Source organism: Pseudonaja textilis, chromosome 3 (genome assembly GCF_049901715.1).
Source record: "Pseudonaja textilis isolate UNSWEBS1 chromosome 3, rPseTex1.2, whole genome shotgun sequence".
Lineage (NCBI taxonomy): Eukaryota > Metazoa > Chordata > Lepidosauria > Squamata > Elapidae > Pseudonaja > Pseudonaja textilis.
In genome coordinates this window covers 13,457,906-13,480,287 of record NC_141992.1, presented here as the reverse complement: position 1 = coordinate 13,480,287, position 22,382 = coordinate 13,457,906, and the positions used below count along the sequence as shown (strand labels likewise).

At 39.0% G+C, this 22,382-nt stretch overlaps 1 protein-coding gene across 4 annotated transcripts in view; it reads left to right on the top strand.

Moving 5' to 3' along the window:
- Positions 1–14,620, top strand: part of LOC113434531 (cadherin-like protein 26) — an 86,784-nt gene extending 72,164 nt beyond the window's left edge. For 3 of the 4 annotated variants that reach the window (XM_087928931.1, XM_087928932.1, XM_026697771.2), the window contains 7 exons: positions 1,130–1,363; positions 4,293–4,523; positions 7,813–7,934; positions 8,164–8,244; positions 10,807–10,905; positions 11,466–11,555; positions 14,266–14,620. In XM_087928931.1, the coding sequence (XP_087785057.1) occupies positions 1,130–1,363; positions 4,293–4,523; positions 7,813–7,934; positions 8,164–8,244; positions 10,807–10,905; positions 11,466–11,555; positions 14,266–14,466 (1,058 nt within the window). In that variant the 3' untranslated portion in view covers positions 14,467–14,620. The remainder of the gene's footprint in view (positions 1–1,129; positions 1,364–4,292; positions 4,524–7,812; positions 7,935–8,163; positions 8,245–10,806; positions 10,906–11,465; positions 11,556–14,265) is intronic. The other variant, XM_087928933.1, reaches the window with a different exon arrangement.
- The last annotated feature ends 7,762 nt before the right edge of the window (positions 14,621–22,382 follow it).

The following is a 22,382-nucleotide window of genomic DNA, read 5'->3' as shown; positions in this document are numbered from 1 at the left end:
GTCATAAACTATTTCTTGAAACTAGTTCAACTCTGGCCACTGAACTGTCCATTTATTTTGAAAGATGCCCGGTTGGGATGATGAATGAGGACTTTAAGTTTAGAACACATAGGATTTCTATATTGATAATAGAGATGGCCTCTCAAAGACAGTGATGTGGAAAGTTTGCTGAGGAGGTCAGATGTCTACCATAATAGTTAAAATCCATCATCACATTCAGTGGTGCATTACATTTTTTCAAAACTACTTTTACCTTCCAGGTTTTGTGTTGGGCTGTGCCTCAAAAGACAGATAAGACCAAAAGAGGAAAAAAGAAATGTGAGGAGGAGGCAGAGGAAAAAAAATCTATATATGACATAGTTGGATTTACACTGTTTAATGTATTGATTAAAATGTAAATAATGTCCCCGTTAAGAAGAATTGATGGCAGGTGATGGCAAGTGAACCAAGGCAGTCGTAGAATGGATCCCACTTGATAAAAAGCATCCACAAAAGAGATCTAAAACAAGATGGATCAGTGACATCAGCAAATATTGCAGGTCCAATTGGCAAAAGAAAGCTCAGGACCATATTGGTTGGCAACATGTAGGAGAGACTTTCATCCTGCAGTGGATAAGACAATGGCTAGAATGATGATGATGATGAATGTCTCCCTATATTTGTCTGTTTTCCTCTTGTACTATATCGGGGTGTCAAACTTGATTTCATTGAGGGCCACATCAGCATTGTGTTTGGGGGGGCAGGGGGGGGCATGGCCAGCTTGATGTCACTCGTGTCGGGGGCTCCTTTTCCAGTTGTGATGGCCTCCATACAGCCCTCCCGAGCTCCGTTTTTGCTGGCAGAGGCACCGCGGTCTCTGTTTTTGCTCTGTTTCCAGGGCAGCCCTGTGCAGATTTAAGCACCTGGTGGGCTGCATCCAGCCCCGCCCAGGCGTTGAGTTTGATACCCCTGTACTATATTGTAACTAGGTGGCAACTTACAGCTTCTTCCATAATTTTTGAGAACTGCATGCAAACCAAATTATGTAGTCTAAATTATATAGTTCTGCTTCAATTTGAAGATTCTGTCCCGCTTCTGTATTTTTTTCTTTTTTTAAAAAAAAATCTAAATATTGTTTTTTTCCTCTCAGGTGTTCCACCATTAACTGGCACGGGTACCATTCAACTTTACCTTTCTGACCTGAATGACAATGCTCCAATGCTAGTTACAACATCCTTGACCATCTGTGAGGGAAATGAAATGGGTCCTTTTCATATAGAAGCTGAGGACAAAGACTCCTATCCATACGCAGAACCTTTTACGTTCCAATTGGAAGATGCCTTAGAGGGTACCGAAAAACTCTGGAGGCTGGGAGAGAGCACTGGTAAATGACTGCTAATTGGGGATTATTGTATCCTTTGATTTCACCTCTTGGCAAGGTTTCTCCTGGGAATGGAGAAGAAGCACTGAAGTCTCAAGGATTGTCAGTCCTTCAAGGAAGGCCTGGTCCAGTGACGGGATTCAAGTTTTTTTTTTTTTTTTTAACTTCTGGTTCTGTGGGCATGGCTTGGTGGGAGCAGCAGGGGAATACTACAAAATCTCCATTCCCTCCCCGCTCCAAGGGGAAGATTCCTGCAAAATCCCCATTCCCTCCCCATCCCACTAACCTGCTTTCTACCTCCATTCTCCTGTGCAGGGCAACCAAAGAAGACCCAGCCAATCAGCTGGGACTCAAGAGGCAGAGAATAGATGGAGGCGGGGCTAGTCAGAGGTGGTATTTGCCAGTTTTCCAAACTACTCAAAATTCCCACTACCATTTCTCCAGAATTGGTCAGAATCTGCTGAATGCCACCTCTGGCCTGGCCAAAAAACAAAAACCACATTCCATAATTGATACTTTTTAAGTCAGCATCCCCTAAACCTTTTGGGTGTCAGGGACTGGTTCCTTGGAGGGCAGGTTTTCCACGGATCAGGGGAGTGTGGTTTCACATGCTACCTGAATCCTGTGTGTACATGGATGACGCCGCTTGCTTACATGTCCCAGTTGCTGGCAGGCTGCAGATTGGTGCTGGTTCTTGGCTTGGAGATTGTGGATCCCTGGTTAAGCTATAATAAGGGAATCTTGAAAGCCTATTTTGAGTATCTCTGTCTGCCATTTTAGAATAAAACCAAGGTGGAATTATTTTGAGTTTCTTTCTCATGTTTACTTCCATTTCTTGACTGTGTAGTCATTTCTCTAAACCTTTCCTAACAGACCTTTCATATTTCCCCAAGGTGATCTTTAAGTTCCTTCGATCAACTAATCCAATGGTCTTCAAACTTGGCAAGTTTAAGACTTGTGGACTTCAACTTCAATTCCTGAGCTAACATGACTGGAGGAGGAATTCTGAGAGTTGAAGTCCACAAGTCTTAAAGCTGTCAAGTTTGAAGACCCCGAACTAGTTGATTATGTTTCTTCAATCATTTTCAGCTTCTCATGATCATATAGATAGATTTTCACCAGGCAATCTATTCCTTACCTGTTCTTTCCAGTCTCCCCAAAATACCCTCATGACCACTATAACTGAGTTCATTCCCTTTCTTGATGGCCATGCTCTTCTACTTTTCGTTTCCACTTTTTCCAGGATTAGGACCTTCTCCAGAGAACTTGGTCTTCACATATGTTTATAGTTAGTTGATTTGAGCCTGATCTGTTCTCTGCCTCCTGAGTCCCAGCTGATCGGGATCTGGGTCTTCTTTTGTTGCCCTGCACAGGAGAAGGGAGCTGGAAAGCAGGTTAGTGGGGTAGGGAAGGAATGGGGAGTTTACAATAGAATAAAAGAATAGAATAGAATACTTTTATTGGGCAAGAGTGATTGGACACACAAGGAATTTGTCTTGGTGTAAATACTCTCATTATACATAAAGAAAAGATACATTCGTCAAGAGTCAAGAATCATCAGGTACAACACTCAATGATAGTCATAGGGTACAATCAACAATCAAATCATACTAGGAAACAGTCAGTATAAATCGTAAGGATACAAGTGACAAAGTTACAGTCCTACAATCACAAGTTGGAGGGGATGGGTGATAAGGAGTGATGAGAAGATTAGCAGTAATAGTAGTGCACACTTTGTAAATAGTTGAACAGTGTTGAGGGAATTATTTGTTTAGCAGAGTGATTGCTTTTGGGAAAAACCTGTCCTTGTCTCTAGTCGTTCTGGTGTGCAATGCTCTATAGTGTTTTTTCTGAGGGAAGGAGTTGAAACAGTTTATGTCCAGGATGTGAGGGGTCTGTAAATATTTTCACAGCCTTCTTTTTGACTCGTGCAGTATACAGGTCCTCGATTGAAGGCAACTAATTGTTTTTTCTGCAGTATCCTTCCCCTGCCACGCCCACCAAGCCACACCCATCAAGGCACACCACACCCACCAAGCCATGCCCACGGAACTTGTAGTATTTTTTTTTGAATGTTTACAACCATTGTGGCATCTCCATGGTCATATGATCAAAATTCATGCACTTGGCAACTGGTTCGTATTCATGAGAGTGTCCTGTAGTGTATATTGGAGGTGGTGACCCTTTGAGAGCTGAATACAATGAAATTTCATTTTAATGTATGCCAATTAGTGTACATTCAAAGTGACAATAAAGTCATTATTCTATTCTATTCTATTCTATTCTATTCTATTCTATTCTATTCTATTCTATTCTATTCTATTCTATTCCACTCCACTCCACTCCATTCCATTCCATGTTATTATTCTATTCTATTCTATTCTATTCTATTCTATTCTATTCTATTCTATTCTATTCTATTCTATTCCACTCCATTCCATTATTCTATTCTATTCTGTTCTGTTCTGTTCTGTTCTGTCCCGTTCCACTCCGCTCCGCTCCGCTCCAGTCCAGTCCAGTCCAGTCCACTCCACTCCACTCCACTCCATATTATTATTCTATTCCATTCCACTCCACTGCATTCCACTTCACTCCACTCCACTCTACTCCATATTTTCTATCCTATGCTATCCTAGGATATCCATAGGCTATCCTATGGTCATGTTGTATCTTTGCAACCTTTTGACAAGCAAAGTCAATGTGGAAGCCGGGTTCATTTAACTGTGTTGCTGCAGTGATTTACTTAACAACTGTGGTAAGGAAGGTCATAAAAATGGGGCAAAACTACTTAAATATTTCACTTAGGAACAGAAATCTTGGAGGTCAATTGAGGCTGTAAGTCAAGGACTACCTATAGTAGTGTAATTAACTTAGCAAGGATGTAATAGTTGAAGTTTGGTGTCCATTTCTCTTCCTTATCTCTGTTTTGTAGATAATGCTGTCGAGCTTTTTATCCTGCAAAGACTCCCTCCTGGTGAATACTTTGTGCCATTCCTTATACGAGATTTGCAAGGGTTTTCCAGGCAAGAGACCCTGGATCTCCAGGTCTGCTCCTGTCCTGATGGGGTCACTTGCGAGCAACGTTATTCATTGAAAGCTGTATCACTAAGTCTCAGCGGAGGAGCAGTGGGCATAATTATGGTTGCATTTCTATTACTGTCATGTGAGTAATGTGATGGTTATTGTCTTGTTATGTTGACTTGTGGAAGAGCAATAAACCAAGAATTATGGTTTGTGTGACGTCTAGATAAGCCGCAGTCCCCAAACTTGGCAACTTTAAGACTTGTGGACTTCAACTCCCAGAATTCTCCAGCCAGCATAGCTGAAAGTCTTAAGAGATAAGCCATAGATGAGAGATAAGCCATAGATGATTATTTCCTACTTCATTTAGCTATTCCCACTGTTTGGAGTTATACTAATTGGGAATGATCAATCATCCTCTGCCATCAGATTTAGTACAATTCTTTCAGAAGAATTGTAATTGGTTATGATGTGTACAGTAGACCACATCTTTTATTTAATTATAATTTATTTTCACGCTCTAATTGTGTATACCAACTTTTGTATCCTAGATTGTTCTTAAAATCACTTTATAGTCTGCTTTTGGGTAGTTGAGGAGCTTTACAGAGAGGGGTATTAAAATGTTAAATAAATCTTGGCCAAGTTCACATAATGGTAAAGTGGGAATTTAAAACTGGGTTTTTGAGCAAACAGTAATCACCCTGACTAAGGTTTACACAATTCTAATATAATAGATAAATAGAGTAGTTTGATACCCATGCAAACCAACTTACAATGGCTTCACTCAGGCCTGTATATGGATTGTCACGTGACATAGGGATGAAATTGTGAAGCAAGCCAGTATAAGAAAATGGCTTGTTTCCAGAAGATCAAGATCATTTGAAATATAACTGGGCAAGAATGTTATATACCTCCTCTTTATTATTCTCCTTAGCCTATATTTCTTAAGGATTCTTTTTAGCTGGGAGTATATATAGAACTTTGTGTGGAATATTCTTCTTTCTAGTTTGATATAAATTCCACAGTTGGGTAAAGACAGCTGATTCAATATATTTCCACTTGATTCCCACAACTTCAGTGAAACCATCAGCGCATGGGAAATGCTATCAAGTCATGGTTAATACAATCACTGTAGTTCCAATATTTGTCTCCACATTATAACTAGTATTCCTTTCTTACTGAAGTGTTTGGCCTTCACTTAATTGAGGGTCTGAGTGTAACTGGATATATGAAACACACTAAATCACAATTTGTTTAGTTGGTTTGCTGGCTAAACCACATGTGGCTAGGTCCAACCCTTCTGTTGGGCTATAACCTATGGTTTATAAATCATCATGTTTTGGATTCACCTTATGTCAGGATTCCAGCAATTACCCCCATTTAAATCATGATTCTTGAGCCAAACTTCCAAAACTTAAAAAGGATTTATTGGGAGTTAAACTCTCCGGCACTGCCTGGGTGTAGCTGACTCTGAGGCACATAATTCATCATCACCCTTGACCCTGGTTTTCACACACACACACACGCGGGTGTATAGTAATTCATATTCTCCAATGGGACACATTCATAGCCAAGAGTCATCAATCATGCTCTCCAGTTAGAATTTTGCATGGCAGAAACTCAAGTCACCTAGTTACTATCTTTAAAAATATTTATGGAATGCAGTTTTGGTTTGCAAGCTGCTGCACTGCTCCTCTCTCCCTTTCTGTTGGCAATTCTAAAAAGATCATAGAAATATTTTATGAGTTGACACCTTACATGTTAACCAAAAATTAAATAAGTCATACGATAGGAAAGCAAGTGGTATAATTTTAGTCCAAATAGATAAAGAATACAGTTAAATGGCTCTTCAATCCTCTTTTTTGTGGTAATTTTACTTTTCATTGGGCCAGACTGTTGCTTCATGTACTTGGTCTGAAATTTTTGAATTTAGATGTCTGAGAATCATCTATTTTGGTTATGCGGTTGGATGCTTGAGTCAAGCATATGTTATGAGTGGGCCTTACTCTGTGCCATGTGAAAGCAGCTATTCTCCTCTTTCTTAGATGCTGTCAGATCCGTGTATGTGCCATTCTTCAATGGAAGAAGAAGGGGGAGTGGGGGGAAGATGGTACAAGTAATCCTGTTGATGTAACTTGAATATATTAAATCTTATATTAAATCTGTGTAACCTACACAAGATATACAACTGGAGGATTGGAGCCAGATGTCCAGGAATTTGTCACCTCTTGAAGAGATAGCAAGCGGAGAAAGGACCATAAAAATTCCAGCTCCGGAAGATATTCCCTGGGAACTCTTCAAAAGATACCTTCTCAGAGAAGGGGAGCGGGGAATTAACATGTTGGTTCTTTGTTTGACAAAATACACATCTAAATAAGGGGAGAGGTCCTAACTCCCCTAATCTATTACTGCATGCCTGGGAGCCTTTAGGCTTTGCTTTGAATAGTGCTGGAATCACCTCATTTCAATAACGGATTCCTTTTGAAACATCCAGTTTTCAAAAGTTCATTCTTTTCCGTTGAAGGGGAAAAGTCCAGTACTTGACAGATGCAACCATTGGCAAAGACTCTCATCCTGAATTTAAAAGTATGCTGTCCCATCTCCTTATGACATAATCTGGTCTCCCTATCTTCTATGGTTCCAAGGATTCTTAGAATTAGCAATCAAAACACTTTGGGACGCTGTTCTGCCTTCTCCCCCTCTATTCCCATAATGCATATTTTATTGTAAGAAAAATAAGAGGAAAAGGCAGGAAAACAAAGGGAAGCGATGGCCCAGGAAAAAAAGTTTTTACAGTAACAGTCCTACTGGGCAGAGATCCAAGTAAGATGTGAGCAGGTAATAAGATACTTAAGAAGGGTGTTGAAGAGATGAGGGGTTCCTTAGTGCTCTCTGAGCTGGCTTGTTTTCTTGCAGATGTTTCATTACTCAAACTGAGTGGCGCAGTGGTCTAGAGGTAGAGCTCTCACCTCACAATCAGGAGGCTGTGAGTTCGATCCTAGGTAGAAACAGATATTTCTCGCTCAGGGTTTGCTGAGAATATATCTGGTGAAAAAAACAACAACTCCGCATTGGCAACAGGAAGGGCATCCAGCCAGTAAACACTCAGCTCCATTCAGTTGCCCAGATTTCACCCTGCAAAGGATTTTGGGGTTGTTAAAAGAAGATGATGCTTCATGACTCAAATTAGGTAACATCATTAGTGCTTGTAAGTAGTACGGTTTGCTGTCAGTTTATATTGACAGCAAACCACACTCCTTAATAGCACTGATGATGTTATCTAGCTTGGGTAATGAAATGTCTACAAGAAAACAAGCAAGCTCAGAGAGCACCAAGAACCCCTCATTTCAATCCTGAGCTACAAATGTTGTCCTTTATTGGTGCTGAAGACAATTGTGGACATTGCTTGTTTACCCTTTCTCTCTATGTAGTGGGGCTGGCGCTCCTGTTGTGTTCCTGCATCTCTGAAGAGAAGGAAGCACCTACATTCATTCCATACGCAGCAGGCAACCAATCCCTGATCCACTACAATGAGGAGAGTGAACATGTTTTGGTGAGAAATAATATCATTGGCTACTTTCCTTGACATTTTACGAGACTGATCCTAGTTTTCTAGCATAATAAGCCTTGTGCATCGTACTCTAAAGGAGATTTCATTGAGTTCAATGCAATGTAAGTCAAAACAAGTATTAGTACGCCAGATTTTAAAGTTTTGTTGATTGCAGCTATCCCCAAAGCCTTTTTTTTTTTACTTTATCCATCTGCCTTGTTGTCACTTTTAGAATGTACCTGACTCAGGGAACCAAGGAACAGCATCCTCAGTATATGCAAAAATTGCGAAGGAGAAACCACAAGCTCTTGAGGTAACTGGAATGGAGCGTCAGCCTTTCTGCAGGTGATCCAGTGCTTACAGAAATTATCCAATAAGGAGTGATGTGCAGCGGCCAGAATGAAATGAGTAACATGATCTCCACTCCAACACTAGTGCCTCCTTCCCACCCTTCTCCGAGGCCTTCTCTAAGCCTGACTTTAAAAATGGATTGATGTGCTTTTGGATAGAAAACATGACTGTGAACATTTTATCACCCAGGATTCATCTGATTTTTTCCCCGCTATTTCTTGAACTGGTCTACAAGCATAGAATATTACTACTGTTTTACCAATTAGAGTGGTTTTGGCCCCAGATGTAGGTAGTTCTAATCTTTTTGACAGACTCTTGATGAATGTATCTTTCTCTTTCTTTTTAGTTCATTACGATTTATTTCATCTATATTTGGCAGGAAATCGAGGGATACATTTTTAAAAGGTTGCAAATCAATTTTAAAAGTACAGCTCTGTTAGTTTCACTGGATTGGTTTTTTTTTGTAAATATTTTTTTATTTTTATTACGAAAACAAAAAATAAAACCATCTTTCAGTTATACAGTGTGTCATCTGGATCCATATATCTTGTGCACATATTAATATTTGTATACATTTCTTACTAAGTTTACATTCACATTGTATCCTATTCAGCATTATTTATCATGATATAACATTATTACGGTATCATTTAATTTCTTATTTTATTTTCCAGCCATCCATAAGTTAAACCCCATGTCTTATAATAATCTATTTCTTCTTGTTCTCTAATTGCCAGTGTTAACCTACTCATTTCTGCACATTCCAGTATTTTCTTAATCACCTCCTCCTGCATCGGAACTTTTTCATTGTTCCAATTTTGAGCAAATACAATTCTAGCTGCTGTTAATGTATGTATAATTAAGTTGTTATTTCTTTACTATAGGTCTCGGGTAAAATCCCCAATAGAAATATCTCAGGCTTTAAGTCTATCTGTTGTTTTATCATCTTTTCCAACCCTACGAATGTATCTTTCTTGATGAATGAAGCTTTTCTTTTTATGTACACTGAGACAGAGGTGGTATTCAGCAGGTTCTGACCAGTTCTGAAGAACCGCTAGTGGAAATTTAGAGTAGTTTGGAGAACCAGGAAATGCCACCTCTGACTGGAGATTTTACAGTATCCTTTCCCTGCCACAACCACCAAGCCACACCCGCAGAACCGGTAGTAATTTTTTTTTTAATTCCACCACTGCACTTGAGAGCATATGCACCAAGACATTCATTCATTTATTTATTCATTCATTCATTCAAAGACATAGTAGTATAGGGATCTGAGTCAGATGCTTCAATTCACCTATCATTGGGCACAATTATAACAAAATTAGGATTATTTACCTTCAAACTTTACCCTCAAACTAACCTCTATTGACCTCATCCCATTCCTAAGAGGTCTGTAAGGGGCGCGCATAAGCGCACAATCATGCCTACCATCCCTGTCCTATTGTCCCCAATTATTAGTTACTATTTCATGTATTTAAACTTATGTTTATTCTTATTTCTATTATAAGTGTTTGACTAAACAAACAAACAAACAAACAAACAAATGAATAAATAATTTTGTGTAGAATAATTCCTTTAATCCTGCAGTTGTATCTAAGAAAGGTTTATCCACCAGAACTCCTTTACCCCCCCCCCCACACACACACCATTTTTTAGCTATGAACAAGAGGTAGGACTGTTCAATATCACACACAATTTCTTTGGCATTTCGCAGTAACAACCATAGAAGTGTCCAGAGAGTGGCAAAAAGACAAAACTAGGATTGTGCCATCATGATGCAAGACACACCCTTTTGTATTTATATTCGGACATCGCTTATGTGCCTCAAAGTGGTGGAGCTTGTGATGTTGTGGAGAGTCACTGCTTCTAACATTTGCTATGATTAAGAGGTATCATCTGCCTTTCCTCTGACTAGTCAAGACTGAAGGTGAGAAGAAGACAAATGTCATAAGTATTCAGCTGCCAGACAGGACAGACCTAGAGGAGGTGGCCTTCAGGGAGATAAATATTTTATTGAGAATTCTTCTAATGATTCTAGATCCTAAAATATCCAAAACATAAAACGTGAGATGTAACTTGATTATTTATAAGTAGCATAGAATAACAGAAGGGACCTTGGAGGTCTTCTAGTCCAACCCCCTGCTTAGGCAGGAAACCCTATACCATTTCAGACAAATAGTTGTTCAATCTCTTCTTTAAAACTTCCAGTGTTGGAGCATTCACAGCTTCTGGGGGCATGTTGTTCCACTGATTAATCGTTCTAACTCTCAGGAAATTCCTCCTTAGTTCTAGGTTTGCTTCTCTCCTTGATTAGTTTCCACCCATGGCTTCTTGTCCTGCCCTCAGGTGCTTTGGAGAATAGCTTGACTCCCCCTTCTTCGTGGCAGCCCCTGAGATATTGGAACACTGCTATCATGTCACCCCTAGTCCTTCTTTTCATCAAACTAGACATACCCAATTCCAGCAACCGTTCTTCATACGTTCTTCCTATAATAAATTCTGTATTTCCTTTTGTTCTCTAAAGAATGTCTCTGCAGTGATGCAAACGAATCCTATAGAAAACCAACAACGTCCTAATGGAAACGTAACCTCTCCCTCCAACACTATCAAAGCTTGGAATCAGGTTAGATAAATCATGTGAATTGGGATTAGAAATTTATTGGTAGAGGGGGAGGCAATTAATGCTTTTCTGAGTCGTTCTGAACTGCAAGGTAGATGGGAGTGTGTTACAAACAGGAACCAGAGTTGTTAATACCCCTTTGTTCAATGGTGGAGTAGATTCTTTGTTTCAATAACAGAGTACAGCATAACAGAGTTGGAAGGGACTTTGGAGGTCTTCTAGTCCAAACCCCTGAAGGAACTTCGTATAGACCCCATATCAGAGGTCTCCAAACTTGGCAACTTTAAGACTTTGTGGAATTCAATTCCCAGAATTCTCCAGCCAGCTGTCAAGTTGGAGCAGATGCTGGAGGTGTTGGACAAGTGACCCAGACAAGTGACAATTGCCCAGTTCTGTATTACACAATTAATGAGATCCTTCCTCTCTCACTGTTTCCAATAGCTTTGGGTGCATCCATTTAGAACAGGTGGCTGGGCATTGATGTGTTTGAAAGCAAAGTGATAAAATGGACAGATGGGTTTTAAGTTGGAGTTGACTGTGACTTTTTTTCTTTCTTTCCGTAGCTGGAGCCTTTGAACCATCAGAACATTAAAACATACAAGATAAATCCACTTGAGAAGATTTCAGAAATAGTAGCTGTTGCCTTGAAACAAGTAAGCCAACTGCAAAGCAAACAGAGGCTTCCTTTTCCCAAATACTTAGAATATAGGGAAAATATAGGATATGTTTTGAGCACGGGCTCAACCACCAGATTTAAGGTTTCCTTGTGGTTTCCCCTGCTCAGTCCAATTACCAGTGATTTCTTTCAGGTTGTGAAAGATAAAAGTAGATATCTATTTTGGAAGTGAATTGCTTCTTTGTCACATGAAGAAAGCTGGGGCTTAGAGGTTAGGATTGCAGCTGCTAGATAGGAAGATTTCTGTAGAATGAACTTCTGTAGAGTTCATTCCTTTCCATCTGCCATTCTCCATATGAAATGCCACTCAGCACCATCCCTGATCCCACTCTTAAAGCATTTTTTTTTCTTTTTATGACCCTCTGTTTTGTGGTGACTGAGTGGAACTGAGTATTTATTGGCCGGATGCCCTTCCCGACACCTATACAGAGTTCACAGCAGATATTTTCTCTTTGTGCTCTGATAGAAAAACATTTGCCACTGCCTAAAACTCTCAGCCTTCTGAGTGGGAGGCAAGTGTCTTTACCTCTTAGGCCACTGTGCTTCTCCCACCCTTAAAGCGATAACCAACTGAGAAGTGGGAAAGCTCCTGGCTGTGACCTCAAACCTTCAGAGTAACTGAAGGGAAACTTCTAATTGGTGTGACCCTAAGTGGCTTGAAGCACAACATTTTCAAGAAAAAACAAACCAGAAAATCCAGTTTCCTTTTGGAAAAATACTTTTGGGACAACCATGAGTGGATGATTGAGAATCTCCATAGATAATTGGTGAGACCATCTTCTCTTCCACAATACCAGTTACCCCCTACCCTTTGAAATGTTCTCTCCCCCAGAAGTGAGCTAAGCCCCTCCCCCACTCTTTTGGCCTTCTAAAAAGGTGTTAAAACATGGCTCCGTGGCCTTGTGAGGGGAGCTCAAGGGACCATGCAACCATGGGGCTGGTTGGTGCTCTGAGAGCCCTCGCTTGGCCTAATTAATTTTTAACAGCAATTTATTATTCTAGCCTCCTTCTAAAATTTTTAATCCTAACATTTTAATTTTTAAACCACGTTTTTCTATTTTAACATTTGATTGTATACCGGCAAGAGAGGATTGTATATCCTCTCTGAGGAAGATGGGCAGTTCAGAAATGTGATAAACAAACAAACAAACAAACAAATAAATAATGTTATTCAAATGTTATGTGGCTGGCGCCATTTTTGCCAAAATCAGCAATAGAATCAAGGCTAGTCAGGACGGTTTTCACTCCACAGTGGAAAAAAGTAATTTCCCACCCACTCCCATACTTGCCATCATGAAGTTTTTAAAACTAAAACTACATTCCCATGCTCTATACAGGGAGTCCTCGATTTGTGACCACAACTGGCCCCAAATTTTGTTACGAAGCGAGACAGTTAAGTGAGTTTTGCCTCATTTTATGGCCTTTCTTGCCACAGTTGTTAAGTGAATTACTGCCATTGTTAAGTTAGTAACCCGGGTGCAAAGTGAATCTGGCTTCCCCACTGACTTTGCTGGTCAGAAGGTCACAATCGTCACAAATTCATGCCAGTTGCCAAGCATCTGAATTTTAATCATGTGACCATGGGGATGCTGCAATTATTATAAGTGCAAAAAACAGTCATTTTCCATGCCATAGTAACTTCAAACGGTCACAAATGGATGGCTCTTAAGACAAGAACTACCTGTAGTGCACAGCTTTGTGATTAGGTTCAACAGTCTAAATCCATGATGGCGAACCTATGGCATGCGTGCTGGAAGTGGCATGCAGAGCCATCTCCACTGGCACGTGAGTCGTCGCCCCAGAGCAGGTCCACTGCAAAGGCACATGCACTGCCACCCTGCCAGCTGATTGTCAGGTAGCTGCTGCGCATGTGCGGGGGGCATGGGGCATGCAGGAGATGCATGTGCATGCTCAGAAATGCATGGTTTGCATCAGGGGTGGGATTCAAATTTTTAACAACCGGTTCTGTGGGCGTGGCTTAGGTGGTGGTCGTGACTTGGTGGTCATGTGACTGGGTGGACATGGCTTGGTGGTCATGTTATTGGCTGGGTGTGGCCAACTCAATATCACATCGAGGCACGCATCTCCTGGCCTGGCCTCTCATGACTGTGGGGATGCTGCAACAGTTGTAAGTGTGAAAAATGGTCATAAGTCACTTTTTTCAGTGCCATTGTAACTTTGAATGGTCCACCCACACAAGCAAAGTACCAGCAAAGGAGGGAAAAAAAACTCCAGAGATGTTCCTGAGACAGGAAGTCTAGTCCTGCCAAGAATGTAATAAGGGTTAACAGAGAGGCAGTTTCTGTAAGCAACACCAGAATGTTTCCTTCCTGCCTTCCTTACAGGATTAGGCCAGTAATTTCTTCTAACAACCGGTTCTCTGAACTGCTTAGAATGTTAACAACCTGTTCTAGCGAATAGGTGCGAACTGGTAGAATCCCACCTCTGGTTTGCATGGGGGCTCACATGCACACATGCAGAAATGTGTGGCGCGCATGCAGAGTGTTGTGCATGCATGTGCAGGAGGCGTGGGGTCCCCCACGTGCATTGTCTTATGGGTGCTGGCACTTGTGTGTGCCAGCTTGCACACTTTGGCATGCAAGTACATGTGTGCTTGCACACTTTGGCATGCAAGTACGAAAAGGTTAGCCATCACTGGTCTAAATGTTTACTTTCTTTCTTTGCAGAAATGTGAAGACATGGCCAACGTGGAGGATAATATAGTTTCTTATGCACCATGTATTTATGCAAGTGAAGGAGCATTGGAAAAAAACTATTCTTCCTGGTCCCTTTCCATCCTAGAAGATGACAAAAACAGCCTGCCTGAAGATTTCCTGGGTGTCCTGGAACCTAGATTTATTCCTCTTGCAAAATTATGCAGTAAATGATTGTCATTTTTGGCCTCTTTTTAACAAGAGTTTTCTAAATTAATTTGCCACAGGACTTCTTTTATATGCTAAAGAAAGGTTTTATATGCTCCGGAAAGGTTCATATTGTATGCCTACTGAGTGAATGAGAGAATAAATTCATTCTGAGGACTCATGTTCAGGTCATTAGAAAACTTTTTCTTTGAGACTAGATGGAGTCTGTGGAGAGGTAGAAGATAAGTTCCAATTTTAACTGTTCAGTTACGGCATCATTCATTTGTCCTCCATGATTGACTGCTTACCCAAAGCCATCTTGAGTCATTATTTATGTGCAGTGAGAATCTTATGTGCAAAAAGATGGAAACACGCTAATTCCCACAATGGAAGATTGGATGGTAATAGTGATCGAAGTATCAAAACTGATTTTTGGCAGAGGTAGCAAAACTGATTGTTTTAATTAGAGAGAAGAATTTGTCTAGTTTCATTCTACTTGGAAAGCGTTTCTGGACTTTTTCCTCCAATTCTGAACAAAAAAAAAGATTATTTTGATTTTAGGTTTTTTTAAGAAAGTTTTATTGTTTTTAAGACAAACATAGACAAACACAACATAAAAACATCAAGCCATCTTCCATATATATACATACAGTGTGTCGGTTGGTTTACAAATTGTTTTGTGCTTTCACTTCATAGTCTTCACTTACAATTACATTGTATATGTTCTCATATTGTCAATCAAATATTTCTAAATACATTAATATCATTGTTAATCAATCATTTGACTATACTATTATTCAAGATAATCCATATTTTACTTAATTTGTTTTATACCAGTTCACATTATCATCTCAAATCTATCCTATAATCATTCTGTAGATATAATAAAAATAATACATCTTTATATATTCATTATATTCTAAAAATCTACATATTTCATTACCATGTTTTATTGTCTAACCATTGATAGAATAGATCCCAAATCTTATAAAATTGTTTATCTTCTTGTTCGCTGATTTCAAATGTCAGTCTACTCATTTTAGCACATTCCAATATTTTCTTAATGATTTCCTCCTGTGTTGGTATTTTCTCATTTTTCCAGTTTTTAGCAAATACAATCCTAGCCACTGTTAATACATTTACAATCAAATATTTCAATTCCTTACTGTATATTTCAGGTAAAATTCCCAATAAGAATATCTCTGGTTTCAAGTCTATATGCTTTTTTGTCATTTTTTTCAACCATGTGTGGATTTTAGTCCAATATTTTTTAGCATCCACGCACGTCCACCACATATGGTAATATGAGCCAGGTATCTGATGACATTTCCAACATTTTTCAGATGTTTCTTGAACGTTCTTGCTATTCTTGTTGGAGGGAAATGCCACATATAAAACATATTATACAAATTTTCTTTATATGCTGTTGACATTGTCATTTTATAATTTTGAGATCACAATTTTTGCCATTTTTCTAGATCAATCCCATATCCAAAAATTTTCCTCCAAGCAATCATTGTTTCTTTGACTTGTTCTTTTAGTTTAGTTTCTAATAAATACCCATACAATTTTTTAATCACCTTTTCATCAGTACCTGTCAAAATCTTATCTAAATCAGTCAATTTATCATAGAAACATTCTGTTTTAGAATTTTTATCATACCTAGAATGTATTTGCGCATATGAAAACCAATTCATCTTTATACCTTGTTCCTCTAGTTTTTGCACAGATTTAAGTTCACCCTTTTCATTCAATATTTCACCATATTTAACTGTTTGTTCCTTTTTGTATATTATAGGATAAGCAAATGCTTCAATTGTCGATAGCCAGACTGGAATTTTTAAATAACATTGTCTTTTAATCTTCTCCCAGTTTAACCACAGAGACTCCCGTACATAATGTCTTCTAAAGTACCCCTGTGTTTTAGTTCCGTTATACCATAAAAAAGCATGCCACCCCAACAACAGATCATATCCTTCTAATGTCAACAATCTAGCATTTCTTAATGTTATCCATTCCTTAACCCACATCAAGTTTGTAGCTTGGTAGTACAACTCCCAATTAGGCAAACCATATCCTCCTCTTATTCTAGCATCTTGCAAAAGTTTTAGTTTTATTCTTGCTTTCTTACCTTGCCATATATATTTCAACACAATTTTATTTAAGTCTTCAAAATAATCTTTTCCAAGCCTAATTGGAATTGTTTGGAACAGATATAAAATTCTGGTTAATATATTCATCTTGACTGTTGATATTCTCCCTATTAATGACAGTTGTAAGTTTTCCCATTTCGCCAAATCTAGCACAATCTGCTGCTTGAGTTTAATATAGTTATTCTCTTTAAGTGTACTACATCTTGCTGTCAAATGTATCCCCAAGTACTTGATCTTATTTGTGACCTGGATTTTCAAAGCATCTGCCAATTCTTCCTTTTCTCTTGATAACATATTCTTTGTCAAAATCTTTGTTTTGTCTTTATTTATTTTCAATCTGGCCACCTTCCCATATACCTCTATCTTTACTATCAATTTTAATGCTGTTTCTAGTGGATCTTCTAAAATAAAAATCAGATCATCTGCGAATGCTTGCAATTTAAATTCTTCCTTTTTAATTTTCATCCCTTTTATATCCTCTTCTTCTCTAATATTTCTATTTAGCACTTTCAAGGTTAACACAAACAACTAGGGTGACAGTGGGCACCCTTGTCTTGTTCCTTTTCTTACATCAATAGAGTCCGTCAAACCTTCCTCTATCATTACCTTTGCCATTTGCTTATGATATATAGCTTCTATTGCTTGGCTAACATTTTTACCAAAGCCCATCTGTTCCAGCTGTAACAACATAAATTGCCAATTCACATTCTCAAATGCCTTCTGTGCATCTAAAAATATCAAAGCCATTTGTTTTTCAGGGTGTGCCTTGTAGTATTCCAAAGTGTCCAAGATTACTCTCATATTGTCTTTAATTTGTCTCTTTGGCAGAAATCCATTTTGATCAGGGTGGATAAAGTTATTTAGGTATTTTTTGAGTCTTTCTCCCAATATTGAAGCAAAAAATTTATAATCTGCATTTAGTAGGGAAATAGGTCTATAGTTCTTAATTTGTAATGGGTTGGCATCCTCTTTTGGGACAAGTGTAATATAAGCTTCTGACCATGATTTAGGTATCCTCTTCTTTAACATAACTTCATTCATAACTTCTAACAATGGAAGATTCAATGATTCTTGTAGTGTTTTGTAAAATTCCGCCGGAAGTCCATCTGGGCCTGGTGCCTTTCCGTTATTTTGCTTCTTAAGTGCTTCAGTTAATTCCATCATCGTTATATTGCTTTCTAACATTATTTCAATCTCTTTAGATATCTGGGGTAGATTAGCATTCTGTAAGTACTGTTGACTCTTTCATCATCAATATTCTCTTGTGTGTATAGTTTCCCATAATAATCTCATATGATTTTCTTTTTCTCTTTACTTCCATAACAAGCTTGGCCTTGATCATCTATTAATTGCAATATTTTCCTTGGTTCTCTCTCCTTTCTCAATTTATATGCTAACCATCTACCTGGTTTATTTGCATCTTCAAAATAGTTCTGTTTCGCACCTTTGATTTTCTGTGCTAATTCTTCTTTTTCCATTAATCCCATTTTATGTTTGGTTATATCCATTTTTAACTTAATGTCCTTTCTCTGTGGCATTTTCTGCAACTCTTTTTCAAGTCCTAGCAGTTTAGATCTGTTTGGACTGTCCAGAAGCAAAGATATTGGTGGCGATCTCGGACCAATCTTCAAGATTGTATGCCGTATCATTGCGACGCCAGCTCTGCCCTCCGAGTTTAGGGTTTTGAGGGTTAGAATGACTTTGTTGTTATAAAAATGGCTTGAAATGTTGAGAAATGTAAAGCAAAGGATTGAGGTATTTACTGTCTGAAAATATCAGATGTGACTATTTTTTTCATAATAAACTTTAATATTTTTTTAAGTGTGCTGTCAAAACACAAATATTTCTGGATTTTAAAATGTAAAGGACAAATGTAGCTTAATTCTTGAGGGGATCATGTCAATGCTGTGATTTGTTCTAATTTATGCAGAAGACTTTCTTGATGAGAAGTTTTCTTGGAAAACTGGCTTGGATGACTTTGGGCCAGTCATACTCTCTCTCTCAGCCCAACTTACCTTACAGGGTTGTTGTTGTAGGGAAAATAGGAGGAGAAAGGATATTAGGGAAGTTTGCTGCCTTGAGGTACTTATAAAGCAATAAAGGCAAATAAAAATCAAATGAATGCATGAATGAATGCATGAATGAATGAATGCATGGATGAGTATCTTATTCTAGCATGCGGGCAGAAAATCATGGATTGATGTTACAGGAAGACAGAACTCAATTGAACAACAAGAACAGATTGGACAAGAAGAAACAAACCAGAGAATTGGAAGGCTTCCCTGTTGCATGTTAAGGCTGGTGCTAAACAGCCATCTGTCTGGAATGCCTTGATTTGGATTTAACATTGAGCAGGGATTGGATACAATGGCTTAATTGACCCTTCAAATGTTATGCTTCTATGATTCGGGTTGTTGCATACTATGGGTTGTCTCACTTATTTTGGCCATGTCATGTGAGTGAATTCACTGGAGAAAGCAATTATGTTTGGAAGCATTAACGGTAAAAGGAAGCCAGGACACCCAAGAAGTCAGTGACTGGACACCATCAAAAGTGATACCAGCCAGAGCACAGAACAACTCAAAGAATTATGCAAGATTGGAAAATATGTAGTGACCTGGCCAGTGGTGGGATTCAGCTGGTTCACACCAGTTCGGGCGAACTGGTTCTTAAATTACCCATGCCCCTCCTCACTATCAAAGTGGATCCTGGGAGCAGCATTGCAATGGAGAAACAGGCAATAGAGCAGTGATGGCGAACCTTTTTTGTCGTCATGTGCCAAAAATGTGCATGTACACACGTGAGATCACGCACGCGTGCCTGCACCCATAATGCAATACATACGGGACCTCCCCATGCTCCCCTACCCCCTGTGTATGCACACATGTCTCCTGCATACGACCCTCACCTCACACATGCACAGCAGATTCCCGAAAATAAGCTGGCTGGCAGGAGGCACACGTGCATGCGCAGTGGAACTGAGCTGGGGCGATGGTTCACGTGCCCATAGAGATGACTCTGCATGCCTCTTAGGGCATGTGTGCCATAGGTTTGCCATCACGGCAACAGAGCAGCCAATGTGAGGGAAGGAGAAGGCCACTTTCACTCTTTCTTCTCTCTGCTCTGCCCCCTTCCCTTCTGCCGGCCACTCCATTGCCGATTTCTCCATTGCAGCACAATGCAGCAGTGGATTCACTTTGATAGCGGTGGTGGTGGTGATAATCAGTTCGCCCAAGGTCAAGTTCACCATCGCGGGAGGCTCATTCCGCATGTGCGACGGAGCTGGAGGATGGGAATGGGCTATGCCTCCCACGATAGCCAACTTGACCCTGGGTGAACAGATTGTTAAATTATTTGAATTCTACCACTGGACCTGGCCCATAGAATCTCCAAGAGTTGGACATGACTCACTGAATAATATCATCATGGATTGTTCCTAATTTTATGTCATTGTGGAAATGTATAAAAACACACCTGGTTTTCTTGCAAATTAGTAATCTTTTCTCTGGCACTGTTCTTAAGTTTCACAGCATACTTCTTTATTATTATGAGCAGCTGCCTGTACCAGATTTAAACAGCAGAATGTGTTTGTAAAATGAGCAAATGTATAACTGGTATGGTTTAGTATAATTTGCACAAAAGGTAAATGTTCTGAAGCTCAGCTGTCATCCTTCCAAGAAGAATAAATGAAACAACAATTTTAAAAAGTCCCAACAAATCATTTTTAGAATTATTTAACGTTGGATGAATCATTCATTCATGTAGTTTATTTGAAAAACATACTCCCACAACTGTAAGGAAGGCAAGCTAGCAGTGTGTTATGCTGCCTCCGTGTGGCACATTTAGTCCACTTTTAAAAAAATTAATATACTTTTGCTTTTAAATAATTACAGAAAAACAAAAAGGAACAAATACAGATACATACATTATCAAAAAACACATACCTGCTCAAAAGGTGCAAAATACAAAAGAAAAATAAAAAATGCATAATGTATATACAATATACATATAATATATCTAATATCTAATGCAAACATTATATCATCCTATCATCTATCTATCTATCTATCTATCTATCTATCTATCTATCTATCTATCTATCTATCTATCTATCTATCTATCTATCTATCTATCTATCTTATCATCTCTATATCACTCATGGAACAATCAAAAACTGCTTCAGGAAACATTTGTGCTTCAGTTTTAGATGCAGACAACACAGACTCATCCCCAACAGCCTGCTCCTGTCTTCAACAGTGAAGGGATATATACCATAAAACATCCTGCAGCCAAGAAGGCTCCACACCCATTTGCACTACTCAGATGACCCCACAGATAAACCTCCAGGTGGCCTCAATGTCTCTCTAAAAGGATGCAAATGACCAGCTGTCTGCAAGGAATATAAATCCTTCCCTTCCCCACCATTCAGTCAGGGAAAACCCTGCCATGGTATTTACAATGTGTCCTTCACTTGGAGCATATAGTGAGAAAACACAGGCTAGACTTAGAAAATGATTGCGATAGCAACACCTTGAATTTAGACAATGCTACCATTAGACCAGAAGATGGCAGCCATTAGTTTACTAAAGATGGAAGCGAAGGGAGCTACAGCTATGTGGAAATTCAACTAGTTTTCTCTCTACTTTTCTAAATGACAGTCATTTTCTTTTCTTTTTTTGTAAATTTTATTTGAGTTTTCACAAAAAGAAAAGAAATACAAATAAAACATCTTTTTTGAAAGCAGCATAATCCCAGGTTACATTTCTTCGTACAGACACAAATTCAGGTTCATGCTCATTTTTATATTCTATTCCATATTTTATTACTATTTTACATTTTCTGCATAGCTTCTCCCCTCTTTTAATTTTCTCAATTTTATTTTATTTCACCTCAATTCAAATCATTATATTTATATTTTTTGTCTGCAAATGACAGTCATTTTCAAAGAGCTCCTCTGATGATTGTCCCATTCGCTGTCAATCCCCTGCTACACCTGATGAGAAATGAACAGGTACATTGCTGCCTCTGCAGGCAGTTTTGCTGGAAGGAAGGATCTTCGCAGGGAAACATGGCTGACAAGAGGAGCTTCAGCAAACGATAGACCTAAATCAAGAAACACAATCTGCTATCTTACAGCAATTCTCTACCCGCTCCACCTTCAGGAGTTCTGCTAAACTTGCCTCCAAAGAGTCATTTGCAAAGAGATAAAAAGAAGGGATTATTTAATGCATGGGATTTTAATTGCGCTATCTGTATTTAATGACTGTAACTTGATTTTAAATAATTTAAGATTAAATTCTGCAGAGGATACTTTAGGAACTGAAGTTCTACATGGCTAAGGGTGGAATTAGAGAGTGATGCAAATGGTTGATCTTCAGTAAACTCAGAATGAATTCTCAGTAACTTGTGACTGGGTTGTATCTCAGGAGTAGATTTGGGTTGGCTACTTCAAACAAAAGTATTAATATTTGCAAAAGGAGCTCCATGCTGGGCCAGATAATTTCCAGTGAGGACTGGTCTCTGCGGTTCCTTGTGTTAGCAAGCCCCGTGTTTATGGGTTAATTTGATTTTTGAAGGAAACAGTTATGTGAGCATGTTCTTAGAGAGGTTTGATAGCCTACAGTTCCCTTCACAATTTCAAGGCTGGACATTGCTTGTATTCTGAACATATGAATGCTGTCTTTCTCCTCTTCAGAATGTACTGTAATTGTGGTATTCCAAAGCAGACAGTGCAACCTATTGTGGAACAGAGTCCTCTGGCTCTAAATCAGAGAAACCCAGAGATTTGCT